A 19,017-nucleotide genomic window follows, 5' to 3' on the forward strand; every position below is an offset into this window, starting at 1 on the left:
TATATTGAGATTTTATACTGATAAATTAATCTAACAAGCAATTGCTATTTGATGATGGTAGATTATCGAAAGGCGACACTCGTTGAAGTTTGCAAACTATTTCAAATTAAGGATACGGGAAGATCGAACGCGCGGTCACAGCTTAATAAAATAGAAGAAATGTTGACAAAATAGAAGGTAGAATTAAACAAAGCAACCAACTTTACAAGTGAAATCGACAGTTAACAAAATATATTCCTCGTCAATTTGCGAAACTGACATTCTCACTAAGGCTAATTCTGCGACAAATTAACATGGTGATATAAAAATTGAAGATATTTCTATGTTTTTAGATACTGATGAAAGCTAACGATGTTTTTACGTTTACAGTAACTCTGTTTGTCATTCATCCAGGACCTTCACCACTTGGGCATACCGATTGTGTAACAAAGATATGCATTCATAGTAAATCATCGATCAAAGCACGTGCACAATTTTAGATTTTTTTATCCCAGGATTGTTTCATGAGAGCTATAAAACTTACGCATTCCGCGTTCTTCCAAAAAAAAATTCTTTCTTAAGTTATCAGAATTATAAAAAGTTACGGGATGAAATCCGATTGACCTTTACTAAATGGTGTAAGGAAAAATCAGTATTCAAAATGATGCCCAACTTTCTCAGTTTATGGCATAAATAAACGAGAGCGTAAAATTTCATGAGATGGAGTTTAAGGATAACTGCTCAACGAGCTTTCCTGTCTTAGGTGAACGTAAAGACGGTATTCAGAGGAACTTAATTCGTTCTATTTTGATTAGTAGCTCGCTGCAGAACTATAATATGTACAAACAAATAACTTTTAAGACTGACAATTACGGGAATATACAAATGTGTCTCAATTAATATGCAAAGTTAAAATTTACGTAACTTTACTGTATGCATTTGATAATTTGTAATATGTTTGTGAAGCTACCGTTGTTTAGCAATATAGTTTCTTCAAAACTTTTGCAATTTATGGCGTATATGAATTCATCTAACTCCTACCACTTATGACGTAAGTATATTCCTTATATAATTTGTTCCATTGTCTACTACCCCCAAAATCCTTAATAGGTCTTTTGGGATGATTTACTTTACCTTCTAAATTGCTTTTTATGACCTATTACACAAAAACGCCCACGTTGTCTAAATTGAAGGCTCGTTAACTGTATTACTTTTATTGTTACTCCATGATGTCTTTCGGGGTACGTTTTGTGGGCTCACACAAAGGATGCCACCACAGCGATGAGACAGCGGATTTGATGGAAGTAAAAATGTATTCTTTAGCTTAATACAATATTGACACTTTTGCGTGAATCCCAACAAAAAAAATATTGTAACCAATTCAGTATGACAAACACAATCCATAATGAGCTTATTTTAATGGCTTTTTAAGGTTCAAAAAAAATTGCGAAAGTTTACTAGTACAGTATCTTCTAGTGCACATTTAATCGCCTTTTATTTGAACTTTAACCCTAAGACTAATTTCACGTTGATGTTCTAGGTCATACTGGAATAATGTTTATTTAGTGTTTAGGACAAATGCGGATTTTTATTTCAAACTTTCCAATATTTTGTTCCTTTGTCCGAAATAATATTGAAATACATATATCTAGAACACAGAAAATATATAACAAAACGGAATTATAAGAAATATAGTAGAATACGCAGAAATAAAAAAATATTGAGAAGTATAAATATCGATTGGGCAATCAGATTTCGACTTGTCGACATTGAGCTTCTAAAATTCCATTCTCCATCCAAGTGGGATTAATCAACAGAGTGATTCAAAAGTTGAATCATTCCTCTATTCAATCAGAAATTGTGAATCTATGGATTTGGTGGCATCTTGAAATTACATAATTAGTCAGTCGAGAAGATTTCATAGTATCAAAGTGGAATTTTCAATTGTAATTTTGTAACTGTCCACATATTAATTCGTACTTACATTACCTGAGTTTTACCACGAGACTGAACAATTAATTACAGAACTGCTCAATTTCACTTCATAGGCTTACTGAAAACTTTGAAAGAAGCTAAGAAAATAGTAGGGAAATTTTCAAATTCCCGATTTAAATTAATACCAGAAAATGTGTCCAACTTATCATCAAAAAATAATTCAACGGTTCTTAATCTCTGGAAACGCTGCCTGTTCCTGTGAAAACGTAAAATCGTTGCTTTTAAGTAATTCCTTCAGTTCGACTTCAGTTGCAATTTATTGCTCGGATGCCGTCACTTTCTTGGGCTACTTCACTTTCGCTTTCTGAGAAGAGGGAATTTGCTTGCAACAAATCACAAACCGTGGACTTCGCGCGTTTACGGAAGGTTAACTAAAGGCATGTTGTTAGGCACATTACTATATACAGCAACTCAAGCAAAAAAATCTGTTCCCAAAATCTATATGTCTCAAATATGGATTTCTAATACGTACGCTGACAAACAGTTCTATGAAAATGTATTTGAATAAATCATCATAAAAAAATCCTCTAAAATACCTAACTAATATAAATAAAGTCATATAAAAAAATACATAAATAAAAAATATAGGAATTCCACGCTTATCAGATAAATCAAAATCAGATGTGTGGTGTGTACTGTAGCAGTATTTCTGATAATTCAAAACTAAGTAATGCTAAAATATTTCATTTCGTTTCTAGTATATAATTTTAAGTTATTGCAGTTCGCGTCATTATTGACGCAAATTGAAAAATATACATAAAATGTGTCCTATATATAGATTTTCTTGAAATACCCAAACGTTCATATTCTTTTGGTACACAATACTATGTCTGGATTAATGCTATTTTGCTTCACTATGTACCGTTGTGAATGTCTGACCCTGTATATAATTAAAAATGCTATAATAAAGTAAGCTGCGGTAGGCTTCCGCATTATTTCCTTGTCGCTACGACATAAAATATCTAAACTTGCGCCGCAATTTAAAGCTTGACCTAGTCTGTTTCATCTCATCCTTGTTCGGGAAAAAATATTTTCATCATCATTCAAAGCACTGACGCCTAAAATTTAATTTTGTCCCTCTCTCACATGAAGCCGCTCTATCTTCCATCCATAATAATCGTTTTCAAACGTCCCCAAATAGAGAGAGATCGAAATCCCTATGTGTGTAACTGGAAAGATATGTATGTATTCAGGCACATTGTTTTGATTTAATTTCATTTTATGGGTGAAATCAAATAAACACAATATTTCTTTTTAATTAAGCATTAGCTGCTATTATTTCTACTTTTTATATTAGAAAACACTTAACTGAAGGGTAGGACGATATTAGACCCTCGGGCTCGTTCTGATTTCATCCGCTCATTCTTATATGAGTAACGGGTTAATATTATACAGCCCCACGAACTCAAAATAATAAAACAAGTTTATTTTATTTGATGTAAAGGTTTATATTAAAGTTGGACAATTTCGAAAGATAAGTCTTAATGTCGATATCCTAAAGAAAACTTGGGCAACCGGGACTTAAATTCCCTTTAGATTATTCTGTGATTGGCACGTCAGCAACACAAATTGCTTAGGTGCTGACATCAAAAGTTTGCAACTTGATACCACTTTTCCAAATGTCCAAGAAACAATTCACACCATAAGACTTCTCTAAAATTCTATTGAAATTCGACTTTTTTATATTTTCCGAACTTTTCGATTGCTCTAGTGAATTGCTTTAGTCCGTCACTATATACGGTGATCTTCAAAGCGCTACAAACAACACGCACTGCAAACATCACATAGGGATACTGTGGTCGTTATTTGTAGGTAGTTTAAATCCTTGTCGGTCTTGATAAAAGCGCTACATCAAAGGATTGTTTATTGCGAATGAAACTCGGAACTAGTCCCCTTGTCACGTTTGTAGTGTTCCTAAACTCGATATTTGATGCAGAGTGCCGAAATTGAAAAAAAATATTAATTACGTTAGTAGTAAACGAGATTTACATTTCGTTTATTATTCGAAATACATTTTACGGATTAAGCCACAATAAAATTAATAGTATTATTGAAGCTTTTCGTTAAGAGACAAAACATAAATGGACATCAAAGTTGTGCCTTACCGTACGAAAATCCCAAAAATTCGAGCCTTTGTTTGAAAAATTTTACAAAATAAAATTGGCAACGGAAACGTCGGGTAGAAATAGTTTTTCAATAAAACTGAGAAAATGCAGATGTAAAAAGTCATTTGGGTTCAAATTTGGAAATGTCTACTATCAAAGCAATATTGAAACAATTTTTAATAGCTGTATTTTCTTCATATCGTCAAACAAAACGTGTACCCTATTAACTGAGGTGTTAGCTAATCAAACCGTGTAAAAGTTGCATCAATTTGTATAAAACTTTCCTCTTGCCTGTTTCGGATATAATGAGAATAGGCAAGCGTAAAATAATCAGTATGAATCCTGGCAAGACAATCGGTTCTCGTTTCGAAACTTTACGAAAATAAATCTGCAGATAAAACAAAAAGTTGTTAAACTAACTTACTTGATTTTTTTGGGCTTTGAAGAGTTTTTCAAAGTCCATTAAAAGTACACTTCACGCGCCATAATTTTTAATGGAACTGTTAGTTTCCCAAAGAAACTTCCTAATTAAAAATATTCGTTTAAAAGTTGACATTATATTTACGGTTATTAATAGCAATAGGTACTAAAAATATTTCGGCATTTATATCGTACTTAAAAAGCTAACTTTCACATTTCAAATTCGCGCTTGTGTGGCCAACAATATGAGCTTATGAGAATACGGAATAAAAGCCGAAAGCATTGTTCCACCTGGTTGTTATGAAAATTATTTAAATTTTTCTCGGCCCTAATTTAATTATAGCGGTGTCTGCTGAAGACCCGGCCTAAAATGTAATATTTACTGTATACAGATTTTTTTAGATGAGATGCAAAATATATATCCTCAAAATGCTCTAGTTAACTTCCAGGGCAGGATTGACAAAAATATTTTTTAATAAATTGTGCTAGAATAATAATACAGGTCTGCATGCCGAGGACTAGAAAGGAGTCAATTTTTTTCATCCCATATTAATTTGAACAAAATTATTTGCTGCATTGTACCACCCGCCGTGTAATTGACAATGTTTTTGAACTGATTCAACTATTATGTCCACAAACAAACCAGTTCACTATTTTGATAATTTTTTGTTTTAAAATAGATACGCAAAATTCATAATGACCACTGGTGACTTTAATGTGCAATTTTAGGTAAGAAAACGTTTCTATTTTCACAAAACTCTTCCATTTCAAGCTTGGATAGAACCATTTAAATAATAAAACTTAGTGACTAAATAAATTTGTAAAAAGTGTATGCACCTGCAATACTGTTTGTGGTTTATGAAACAAAAAGTTGTTGTCAAATAGATATGTACAAATATTGCATAATAACAATCGGAATATACAGGTGTCATCTAAAATTCGGCAAAATTACAGTACCAAGAATTGTTCAAACTTCTTAAATGTAAAGGAAAGTGGTGCACCCAAAACCGTTTCATAGACATGAACTTTACCACCAGATAATTTTTTTGGCTACAGGTTAATGTTGCAAAGTCATACATAATATAGTATAATGCAACGTAGGAAAGTCACTTCAATATTTTTAAATCTGCAATATAGCCAGAAAATGGGCTGTAATGCATGGAAATAATTTTTCCTGTAAAAACTAATTGGTGTAAAACGTATTATATTTATATTATATGAGAAGTATTTCTCATGTTTACTTATTCAGTATTTACTGTCATTGACAACGTGATAAATATATTTAGCTTCACCTTTAGTAAATTCACGTATCAAGCAGCAATTGCAGATTGTTATAGCGCATAAAACTGAGTTTTTTCTCATGATAAGTTTGAACTATTTTTCAAGGGTTCTGTCTTTCATATGCCCAGCATAAAACTGAAGGGCAATTTGCATCATCCCACTGGAATGGTCGGTTATTGCAAGTATCATTGTAACATGTTTACCGAAAAGAAACCAAGTGGTAGAATATATATTTAATAATTTCACATACGCAACAACAATAAAATCGACCATACATCGTGTGCTCAACCAGAAAGGTTTATTTTATAACGAAAAACTAACCGAAACAAAAAGCAAATTACACGCGTAAAAACTCGCTGGTTGTAACAGAGCTCCCCACATTTTAATTGACATTCTTTATCACATTTTAATTCACTTTATAAAATCAAATAATCGACAGAAGAACAGAACACCCTAAAACAAAGTGAATTATCCACAACCCACAGTAATCAGAATCAGAAAGTAATCAATTTTCGTAAAATTAAAAGGACGCCTTCTATGAAGATTTTTTCAGAAGAATCTGAAACAATTTCATTCTACCTTTAAAGATCTACAAACTCCTAGTAATTCCCATTACGTGCATAGTCCTATCCTGAGTATAATAAACTAATTATCAATAACATGTTACTAAAGACTGCTATTTAAAAATGTGCCATAACACATTCTCTGAAATTCCCAAATTAATCCCAGTAATTCTCTTGTATAAAAATAGCTAATAATTTTCGAATCAGAAGAACTATTCTATCCTTTCAATGCCATTTAAATCGTTCGATTTTCTCTTGAAAGTGAATTCAATTAATACTTGAAATGGTGCATATGCAGTTAATTTGTTTTCCATCGAAATTGCTCATGGCACTCACAATTAGAGTCTCTCACCAGGAGCATAATGGGAAGTAATAAAACATTGAGCTGGAGGTTAATGGACTTGTAGAAAATTGTATACTATGAAAAATAACTCGTTAGGTTAAGACGAAAATAATTAGAAAGGTTTGAAAAACGGTTCAAAACTATTTTTGAAAATCCAAAGTCCAAAATGAAAAGTTCAAAAAGTGCTAAAGGCAAGGCAATTATCATTCAGGTTTATGTTCAAGAGAATATATTCAATAGCAATAATAAAATTTAAATTTTGTTTGAATGCGAGGTAGTGGCTTGATAACATATTAGGTGAATGAACGAAGAGTCGCGTGAAGTCCACTATAAATGTATTTAACATACACGACGTGTTTCGGTTATTTATAATATATAACCATCATCAGTAACAAGACCTAAAACTGCGTGAACGGAATTCCGGATGGAAAAAAGCTGGATGTCGGTCACCTTACAAGGGTTAAGATACACTTAGATTACGTTCAATTGGGTACTATCGCTGTACAATGAACTGAACAATAGTAAGTTAAATATATGTATAGTGGACTTCAAGCGACTCTTCATTCACTCAATAAGCCATAATAAAGCCCGTGCTATACACATTATTGTAACTTTTGGAGCCAATAAAATTCCTGAAGGTTCGAATAGTAAAAGCCAAGTTGACGAACTTCGCAAGTAATAATTATATCAATATTGACGCAACAAGTCGTTTAATTAGAAACTATTCTCATCATTTAACTTAATTTTGTTTAAGCTCTTGGTGAATTCGGACACTATTATACTATAGAAGCAGATTACTTTTATAGCTATTTTGGATTAAGACTGGGCAAGTTGAATAATATAATACATAATGAATACCCAAGTTTAATTTAACTCGTTGCAGAATTATGGTAGTTTCGGATTATACACAAACCAGCAAAGTCTCAAAGTTTTGTTTCATGCAAATCCCGAATCTATTTAAGGTATGAAATCACCGTCTGGAGCAGCAACAGTTTAGTACGGAAATCATTTGTGGTTCAGCACGAATTATTCAAATAATTGCTTAAACTAATTTCATGGAAAGCTTATAAAGTATTTTAAACCGAATATCAAAGTATGGGAAAGTGGCCAGTTGAAGTTTCCAGTGCCAAATAAACATATACTCGTATATGCACACAGTAATTTTTGTCTAATTTATAATTTTGTAAACTCTTTCATCATAATAAGTTCCGAATACCTACCAAAAGGTGATGCAAAATTTAACCAATATTTTACACTACCACCAATAACATTAAACGTGAAAAATATTCCGATAAGCTTTTAGAACCCATTTATTTTATATTTCCTACAGACGAGAGACCTGCAAAGTTCAAATATGTCGAAAACTTCAAGTCCTCAAGTACTAAAAATCGAAAATAGATAAATTGACAACTATCTAAATAAACCCTTTATACGGTTTTCTAAGCATAATTAACTTTCCATACCCCACATAAATGATTTACAGCAACCGACTGTAGATTAGTTCAGATAGCCGATATATTCCAATAGATCAATTTTTAAAAAGGCTAAACTTTCTAGGTGCGCTGATGGAAAGGCTCCCACTAGGGAAATCAGAAACAAAACAGAGGTGAGAGCAACTTTTTCTACGAATAAAGACCGACAGTTATAGAACATTTCATTTAACTTCCTCCAAAACTGTAAGACAATTGGGCGGAAATGAAGAAGAATTTTATGATTTTATATTATTCCAATGTTGAGCATCGAGGTCTGACGGTAAGACAAATTTTCTCTACAAATCTTTAATGCTATTACACTGACTCTGATGGGGAATATTTTTAGACAGACTAATTGTTTTCTTAGGTGAGTAGCTTTAGATTTGCTTAAACTCTAACTTACTTCCATATGTGCCGCACTACTGCAGATATTGAAGCCAACACCCTGTATTTAGTCGTAGATACTTAAAAACGATGCTTTTTGGAAGCCAGCAGATTGCTACTGAATCCCATTAAAGCAGGATAATTGACCTGCCATGAACATGTTTGGCCAGCTTGTGGCAATATAATACAAAGATCTATGATGGGTTCCCACCTATAACGAAACCTGCAAGGTACGGTAAACGTATTTTCTAAAGATAACGGACACAGATCATTTAAAAACTTAGAACAGTGGTGTTTCAGAATTGAAAACCAGTGTAATAAAATAAATTTCTAAGTGTTACTATCCCATAAGATATACCACGTTTCGTGATAGTGTCCTTAAAATTGGAAACTATTCTTTTACATGGGATTTGTCTGAAAAGAAATTGCAACCTTTTTGAAGATAAAATGGAAAACTCTCGTATATTTTAACGAGGACTTTAGTCTGTGACACAATATATCATTTTCTGAAGCACGATTTTTTGAAATAAAGGATACCCTTACGTCGAGAAATGCAGGACTTTTCTCAGTGTGGGATAAAACATGAATCTAAGAGGACACGTTCGTTGCAGGCCAGATATTTTACATTTGTATTCTATAGTCAATATTAAAATGTTGGTTCACGATCGAGCACTTGTTATAAATCATTGCAGATAATGTTTAATATTTTATTAAAGCAGCTCTTCCGAAATCGTGATTTATATGATTATCTAGATACAGGTTACCTTAATGCAGCAAAAGCAGAATATAATATTTAAGCTATTGTGATTTATGCACCATAAAATTTAGGGTTTCTTCGATGCTGCTTGAAACCAGGATTAACCTCATCAAAAAAAACCGTTTCCGAATTAACCTTTCCAAGAACTTTTGAAGTTTAGCAATGTGTTTATGTAAAAACTACATGTGCAACAAGCTTTCAAGCCACATTCAAAATGTAAAAACTAATTTGAATTTCTGAAATATAGTAGCTTTTGGATTGTTTAACTATGTACTATTTTAAATTAATTTGCAGAAAAAGTTGAGTATTAAACGGGAAAAGATAAAATAAACGTACTTATTATAACTTCACCAGATAAATTTAATGAGAGATATATATGAAACTGCAATGATGTAAATAATTATTCGATAAATCCACTATTTGTTGCTGGAACGTAGTTCCAAATATTTGGCTTTTATTGTCACGCTAGTGTTATTTGCGTAAATTACGAGGTGGGTTTCCACTTTTCACAAGTTTATAAGAAATTGAAATTTCATTGATCAAAAATTGTCAGTCAAAGCGTGAACTTTTAATTAGGCAACGGCACCATTGATTGCTCTGTGCAGTTCAACATGTGTCGAGAAGAATTTGGTAGAGCCCGCTGAGCTATGTTTCAATGGATAATTTCAGTCTTTTATTTAAATTGTCATTTGGTTAATTAAGCCACCGCTAACATGTGAAACGATGCTGATTTTGAGCTTTTACTGAACGAACAAAATACAAGTAGACAAGTTACTGACATTAATAAGAAAGTAATAAAAAATGTTATTATTCTTTGCCTTCACGTTCGGTCTAATTACCACTCACATGTTTCCGGCATTAAAATATACTGACTTATATATTAATTGTCATGAAAATGCGTTCACCGGCATGGCTTAAACAAATATCCATATTCAAAACGGATTGGGCCTTCGTGACTATTGTTTGAAAACTGTGAAATTTTGGGGCTTTAATACCGCCGCTCGTTGGAATTTCTTAGATATTCTAACCAGCGCCGGATTAAAAGCAGGAATATTCCAGTTTCCAACGTTCTTACACTTTTCTAGATTTCTTGTATCAAAGGAAGCACAGCCCTCAGATATAGGTATATATATATAAGATATAAAGAGGTCTGCACTCAAATGGAGGAAAGGAGAAAAATTAATTTCTCTCATTAAAGTAAAAGATCAGAATAAAGATCAGGTCAAACAATTAACCAGAGAACCTCAGAATAACCCCGTTTTGAGAGCACTCTTAATACCTAATGTCTAAAGGGTTTATGAAATAAAATTTGTTTCCGAAAACTTCGTATCTTGGAATTTACAAGACAACAATAAACCTGATCCTCAATTTCATACACTTTTCTAAGTTTTCAACAGTTCTGTTACTTTTCATTAAAATTTCCCGTCAATAACTTTCAGCAATTTCCGATTACTTATTTCATATTACAATTTTTATATTAAGTTATAGTAATGTGATTAAAAAATTAAATATATCTATTTGCTCGCCTCGTGTGTTATTAATCAGTTAATCTCTTATTTTATGCGTTTGGATGTATTTACTTTATTATTATTTTACGTTCCCCACATTCACATTACACATGCTCATCATTCTTCGAAAGATTGAAGACAATTAAACGATGCAATGTCAGAAACATGGCAAAATATTAAAATCACCTTATTTCGACCCACAACAATCCAAATGCGAATCGTTTGCACCATTTCCACCATGAGTGCCATGTAAATATCTGGACTGGCTTAATCGATAATGTTCTTTGTGGTCTTCATAGTGAGCCCGTTCGTCCGACCGCTTCACGCTTTCTCAATTTTCCAAGGAATAATACAAATGACTTGGAAAGAAATGTGAATTCAGTTGAATGGTGGATCCTGGCAATAAGAAAGAATTCGACAGTGGGTTGAAACGCACTTTCATCAACAGTGGAAGTCACAACAGCACCTTTTCGAAACACCATTCTTTTGCTAAGTGGAAAATGTAATTAATTTAAATATATCCATTGTATATTATTTATCACTCGATATATATACCACATCAAATGTTTTGATTAAAAAATCAAATTAAGTGATAATAGTTTAATTCTTCGTGACATCTAATGTTCAAGATGCTAATCTCATTTATACTCGGAAACCCATTCAAATATGTAACTCGACAATATTTTTTTATAAAAACACATTTATGATAATGCTTTGTGGCGTTTATGCGTTCGTGAATAACATAGCGTGATAGATAAAATTAAAGCTTTGTAAAAGACTAATTATTATGACATAAATATTTAGGTGTTATTTCGAGTAAAAAATAGGAGTTTTCTGTTTGTACAGTTTTTATTATGTTTTCTACATTCTCGATGTTAATGGATTGTTTTCAAATGTAACATAGCAGATATAGTGTAGAGTCCAACGCCCGCGATATAACATTTTCAGACAGAAGTTTGAGCAGCAAAATAAAAACATTAATCAAATGGTAGGATTAATTTAACTTAGCACGTGCATTTTGCTCGGTACCGCCAACACGTAATTTAATTTTACCTAAATCCACATAGATAAATAAAGGATCTCCCAGATGCAACTGTGTCAACTTTAACCGTTTACTCAAATTGCATAGTTTTTTAAGTACATATAACTTTCACGACTTCCCTTTTCGTATAAGTATCAGTATCAAATTTTTCTGAGGTATATTTCTAGTTTTATTTAGGTTTCCTACTAAGTAAGGAAACATTTACAAATATGGGTACTGATAAGTAGCTATACCATTGCATTTATCAAATTGCCTCAACTCATACTCATCTATTTGGTCTTTCTTTACTTAACTTTGACGAAAGGGTTTCGGTTTATTTCAACTTTTCAATGGATTTCTCCATTTTAGTTTAGACTGTTGACATTATTCTCAAATGACATTTCGGTTTACTTAATGGAATTATGCCACCCATTTCAAACTCACTAGCTGAACGTAAATGTACACCTCTTTGTATTCCGGCCACGATGTTTAGTAAAAAAAGATCCAGCAATTGTCGGCTACTGAAATAATCATGTAAATATTTGTTAAACGTCTCACTGCAAACTAGCATTAACACAGGCATGCATGTGATATTATTTCTAATGGAGTCAAAAGCATATTAAAACAAAACGTAATGTATTTCTTTATGATCGAAACCTTTAGAGCTCTATATTTTCTTCTTCCCAAATAATGAAACTATCGGAAATCAAATAAAATAGTAACACTTTGAAACGCATTTGTATTTTGCAAATGATGAATTATACAAGAACAAGACGTGTTGTGTAAGCAAATGATTGAAATTTCACAGATCGCTTTTACCAAGTCATATTTGAGTTGAAATTCTGAACAGGTTGATGTATTTATGTAAGGAGAACTTTGTTTGAGTAAATAATATCACTGGAATACGTGATGGAAACTGAGTCAAATATTTTGTTAAATAAATAATTTTTTTGAGAGTTTGTTGGATAATGAGTTAGGACAGATGAAATGTACTTTGCATTTGAGCATGCCTCAACATGTCCATGAAAACAATAATTTAACACAATCACAACTTTTTGAGAGATAATTTCTATCCTCCTGGGATTAGTCCTAAAAAGATTTGCAAGCAGGTACTGTGGCTGTGTTTGCATTATGTATGCGTTGATTTTTTAACCATCATCAGGCACATTCTCATATAGTTGACACATTTTTCCTTTAGTCTTGCATTTTTCGATATGCTGCTCCAATTGGAAATCTAATTTTAAATTTTCATTTTGTTCTTCCTTTACAGTCAAATTCTACGTTTTCTTCTGCATTTCTTAGTTCAAGATTCCATTGTAATAAGGAGATGAGCGTTTATTATTTTTTTTCTTGCAATAAGTTAAATTTTTTTGCAATAAGTGCAACTGTTAAATTTATTAATTATGGGTTTAGGACGTAATAAATAATCAAAATCGTAAACTGTGAGAGCCGGTCAAAAATTGGTTGAAAAGTTTTCCGTGTGTGAACAAATCATCAGGAAGAAATTCTAATGGTCGATAGCTTATAAACACGCCAAACTTTCAAACAATACATGATAATTTGAATAAACCAAAATGCCACCTACCAGGATACGTTAGTATGGGGGAAATTGAAAAAAGAAACTATACTTACGAACTCTGTAATAAAAACAGACTAAAACCACAAAAAGCAGTCAGAGGCTGAGAATAACGGTGGAGCACGAAAGAAAAGCGAGGACTCAACAATGACGGATATGCAGATGATACCATTATCTTATTTCACAGTCAAGCTATCCTTCAAAACCTGCTTATAACGAAAATAAATGCATCTGGTTTAGGATAACCACAGAATCAAATACATTGACAATTCCTACTGCAGCTACAATGTATTTTATGAAAAGTAGTCAATTAATAGGGCAATAAAAGAAATTTACAAATTCTGAGCGTTTCAAATAGTGCAAGCGTCCTAATGGATAATGAGTTACATAACTTGAAGCCCACCTTTAAGCAAAAGAAATAAATCTATGCTGAAGATGTTTTACGAAAGCTGAAACATATCAATTTAAAAGAGTTTTGTCCTAACGTGTATATGCATTCCCAAAATGTCATCAAATTAGAAAGAAACAGTATTCATGAAAATATTTACATTTGACTACATTTTGGAGTTTTGTTTAATCCATCTCTCGTGCATATTTATAATTCAGCATTATGTCTATATTCATGGGTTCAGTCTGTATCCCCGAAAAAGATGTTTTAAATTAGGTTTACCAGCGATGTGTTGTATATGCGAATACGTTCATAAATTTGAAAGCAGAAACACACGTCAGTATCCTCTCTTATCATGTCCATACTATTCCAGTATTCGCTTTGGCCTACAGGAATACGATTCAATGGCAAAATACGTTAGCTGTCGACTTATGCGTAAATAAATTATATTTGGTTGCAATATTTATCATTTTTAAGTAATTGTGTTTTAAAAATATACGGAATGTCCACATAAATTGTATAACAGGTTTTTAACGTATCAATAAAATTAATGTTTTCTTAAAACTTAAAACAAATTTATATGTATATCAATACTTTATCTATTTCTTGTGCAAATGAAATGTACATGGTCGGAAGTCGCCAAGGTGCATTTTTCTCCACATTCCATAATTAATGAAGTAGCTTTAGAAAATTTATTGAAACAGCTAAAAAATTTTATAATTTTTTGCTTCGCTCCCAACTTCAATTCATTTAAGTTGAGAGCAGAACATTCAATTATTTCCTAATTAAACACACGGGAAGCGCATCTCTATACTGCTAATTTCTTTAACAAATATATTAGCTTGCTGGCCTCGAAAATTTTTAGGTGCAATTTTTCTCCTTGAGCTAGATTTAGAAATCTACTAAGTCTGGTCTTATAAACGTCTTCAATTTCAAGTAGATACACTTAGTCTAATTTCGTGACGCCAACGTCCCCTTAGGCGAACGCGCTATTTTATGACTGTCATCCCCTAAAGTTTTGCGGTTGGATGCGCAACAATTTTATCTTGGCTAGAAACTGCATGAATTTATTTCAGTTCTTACATGCAAAACAACTAAGAAAATAGACGAATATGCGTTCTTACAGAATTGTGGACGAACATTTTCAGCCATATTTCAAGGTAAGCATTATTTGCGACTTGCGGAACAGCAATCTTATGCCGCATTAAAATGTGTCTGACGTTTTAAGTAGCTTTTATTTGAATACGTAAAAATTTGTCTGCACATACTATAAATGGATGCGAAAACTTTCATCTCGAGACACAAAATCATCTAAAGTAGCAAATTTGTATTGCGTTTATACATATTTCACATTTACCTAAAAATGCAACGTTGTACTTAGCTTTACGCAAATCGTCGGACACTTAGAGCATTCATAATTTATTTGACAACACAGATTTAGGAATGGCAACTTCAAGAAACCTAGTAAATTGCTTATGTATTGTTGACTTACAGAACAGGCAAACTGTCAGCAGCATTTTGACTCACTCTAAATCAATATTGTAATACAATGTACTTCTGAAAAGTTGGGGAGTAACATGTATTACCCCGGCCGCTACAATAATTTGTTTTAATAACGGTGCTAATTTCAAAGTATTCAACATAGTTTTTGAGTTAAATTTGAACAAATAAGCTCTAGAATTTAGCGTAATATACCATCACGTCAAGAGAATTGAAAAATATTTCCAAAAATATTGCAAACACCCAAATAACTCTGCAAACACCACGTCAGTGATCTAAAACGCAATTTCAATTGGTGAACTTTGCTTGTCAGTATGTAAATAAAACAAGCCAATTGAAATCGGAAAAATACATTGTTTTTTTTATATGAGACATGTAGGTTTGACGACTCTTTTAACTTCAGAAACACACTTATAGGTACTCTTTATATCAAGTAGGTCTAATTTATAGTTTCTATTGACTATAATTTTGAAGCTTGTAAACTTTAGTTGTATGTTTTAAAACCGCCATTATATGTTTCAACTAGAAATAGCAAAAACATGTGGATAATGTGATAAAGTGTGACGACAACTATTGATAAAATGCCATAGAGATTTGAAATGAACAGTTTTCGATGTTGAAAAAACCCATTTAGAGGATGTTATTATCGTGGTTGTTAGTACCGTTTCTGGACTAAACAACTAATAACTTACTTGTATTTCGAGTTGAATAATGTAAATAAAATTCCCTTATTATTTTTCCAAAAATTAAGTGACGAAAGGGTACCAATCTCTATTTATAGTGAAAAAACAAATGAAACCCAAAAATATGAGTGTTGGTAAAACGACGCTAAAATCTCTTACAATATAGAACGAACATGTTTTAGCAATAAATTATAATAAATATAAAAAATAATGTGCGCGCATAAAAAAATGTTTCAAAAAAAATTCCGCCCATGGCACGACATTAATGTTAATAAGTAATTTTACAACAAATGATTATCCATGCCGGGAAGCTAATCCCCTTATCAGAGACAAATTAGTTTAACTACTTTCTTGAAGAAGTATTATACTTACAGTGGCAAGAACCAATCTAGCATGTATTGAAAAGTAAGTAAATTTTATACATTTGTACACTTAAAACACTATAATACTTCACACCATAAAACAGCTATTCATTTATAGCCAATTATATTGGGAACGTAAAAGCTCCGTATTTCAAGGATATGACAATCTCTTGATTTTTATGTTGGGTGCATTAAATTAACATGCATTTATTAGTACCATAATTGATTATGTGTGCTATACATAAGAGCACTATGACCTTCTAAAAATTTTGACGCTCGACTTGAATTATTGTCCAAAATGGATTAAAAGCACTTAACATCAATTGTAATAGCAAATATGTTTACACACTTTAACTATCCATTATACTTTTCATCAACTGAATTCAGTATATATGCATTTGCGTGAAAAATGTGGATATTGTATTTGAGTTTGTCAACTTGGTGCTTCCAAAACGGGCCAGGAACAACAGGCAGAATTTATTTCAGTTATAGTTACAAAAACTTAGTTTTAAAATACAATCCAAAACAGTTTTATTATGAATGCATATTGAGGCAGAACTCTAGCTGACGACAGCAACAAAGCGGTTGAAGATTCGGTCCTTATTAATAGTGCAGTTAAAAGTCTCAGATTTTTTGTTTAATTGAAGCTTATTTTTAAGCATTTGCCCGTTGATAAGTATTTACATTGGTTCAAATTGCGAAATTTGGGACGCCAGAAACTGTATTTTATAGCCATTAGAGATGGAAATTAAATAGATCCTTTAAATAAGTGAGAATGATTGAAAAAGTGATTACTTATATGGATTTTTCTCAATATTCATACATTGCTCTACTGTGTACACATTTTCCACTAAGGATCTAGAGCTAGAAGTAGTGTAAATTATTATTGATGTGGCTGTAATAATAGATCCAGGAATTTAAAATGTATATAAGTCCTACCGCTATTTCCAATTTGCTTTTGTTTTGCATGATTGGGACATTAAAATAATTTTACTGTTATTATAATTAAGAGATTATTTGGATTGTGACTCACTTTTATTCCAATTCGGTAAAAACATCTTTTACTGCAATTAGTTTAAAAGAGATGTTTAAATATAGTAATTAAATATTGTCTATAACTTAATTAATTTAAAAATATAATCCTATAATACCGATCAGTTACACGTTTGCGTTCAATGATAAACTCTTCATATCTTGGTACGTTCAGTAAGAATACTTTTTCCAGTAAAATACTATGTATTTGTTGGTATGCTATGAGGGTTAAAAGGCCAAATAAAACATCAATTTCCGGTGAAATCGATTAAACCGAAAGGCCTTAACTATCCGGATATCTGACTTATTGTTGATAAGAGATAAAGTGATTTCACTTACCTGTCTTCTTCCAGATCTGGTTTCTCTATATGCTTCCTGAAACAGAAATAATTGATTTTAGTTTAATAAATAAATGCAGTAAAAATAATGCAGCTGAAATATACCCAAAAATTAAAACATTAAAACGTGTTTCTGTATCCTCAATTAATCTTTCTCCTGTTCAGTTAATGGAACTTAAGTTTTTATCAGATTACGTAATTTCTAGCTGTTTTCGAGCACACTATACACAATTATATGCCTATATAGCTAACACGCATCGCATGGTGACACCTTAAGCGGACTGGTTAGAGATTGTTAAGATGTGAGAATCATACATGATGTTGAATTTCTTTGCCGTTCCAAACACACTACATAGTTGATAATCGTATCTATGCTAGGCTACAATATATGGAAAACTTTTATTGAGGCAGGGGGTTTGGAAAATAGAATTGTTCGCAATGCCGTACAATATTTAGAGTATGGCCTACCTCAACCGCTCGTCACTACTACCAAAATTTGAACAGTGTGCCATAAATATAACCTTTTTTTAATATTTAATGCTCATTTTTAAAGCCCATACTACCTAATATGTTTACAAATTGAATTCATAGGCAAAGATAATGTTAGTTTCAGATAGTGAAGTGTGCGTTAGGTTAATTTAGTTAGGAACACTACTCAAAAGAAGGAAGCGGAGCAGCAGGCCCTTAAACCGACTAGACCTCTCAAGCCGAAGCTAAAATTATAGAGAACGACGCACCGGCCCTTAGAAAACACGCTATACAGCATAGCACTCCCAATTGTTCTCGGAGACCTATCTTCACCAATAGGTAATATAGAATTCAGTACAAGCACGACTAAAACGATTTGAAATAATGCAATCATAAAATTGTATGTACATAATTGGTACTAAATGGTTAGGTAATAATGAGTGTTCAGCAAACTCCTACTCCTATCATTTGCATGCAATTATGGTAAAAGCTTGTTTTGTTTCCCATAAAGAAGAAAATTTAAATTTATTTGGAACAATGCTTTAGGAGATTTGGTTGCTAGCTCTGGTCGCAGGTTTGCATCATCGTGCTATGAAATCTAAGCAAAGAACAGATTTGATTCATTTGCGCCATTTAGTCCTGAAATACACTTTTGAGAACGCATCAATTTGTTGCTTTAGTAGCTAATTTATAGTTACTAGGAATATAAGAGATAACAGCAAATTTTACCAAGTGACCAAAATTATCTCAAAATAGTTAAGTTTTTCAAATAGGAAATAACATGACAGGCGAAAAAATGAACTGCGGCTGAACAGGCACTTTTGGAATGCCACAAAGTAATG

General features: G+C 32.2%; 1 protein-coding gene across 4 annotated transcripts in view; it reads right to left on the reverse strand.

The window, feature by feature from the left end:
• Positions 1-19,017, reverse strand: part of LOC109537920 (tyrosine-protein phosphatase 99A) — a 298,832-nt gene that overhangs the window by 100,406 nt on the left and 179,409 nt on the right. For all 4 annotated transcript variants that reach the window (XM_019904885.2, XM_048661512.1, XM_048661513.1 and 1 more), the window contains one exon: positions 17,709-17,744. In XM_019904885.2, coding sequence (XP_019760444.2) covers positions 17,709-17,744 — 36 coding nt within the window. The remainder of the gene's footprint in view (positions 1-17,708; positions 17,745-19,017) is intronic.

This window comes from Dendroctonus ponderosae, unplaced genomic scaffold, assembly GCF_020466585.1.
Source record: "Dendroctonus ponderosae isolate FM_Combo_2020 unplaced genomic scaffold, Dpon_F_20191213v2 Dpon_F_20191213_1, whole genome shotgun sequence".
NCBI lineage: Eukaryota > Metazoa > Arthropoda > Insecta > Coleoptera > Curculionidae > Dendroctonus > Dendroctonus ponderosae.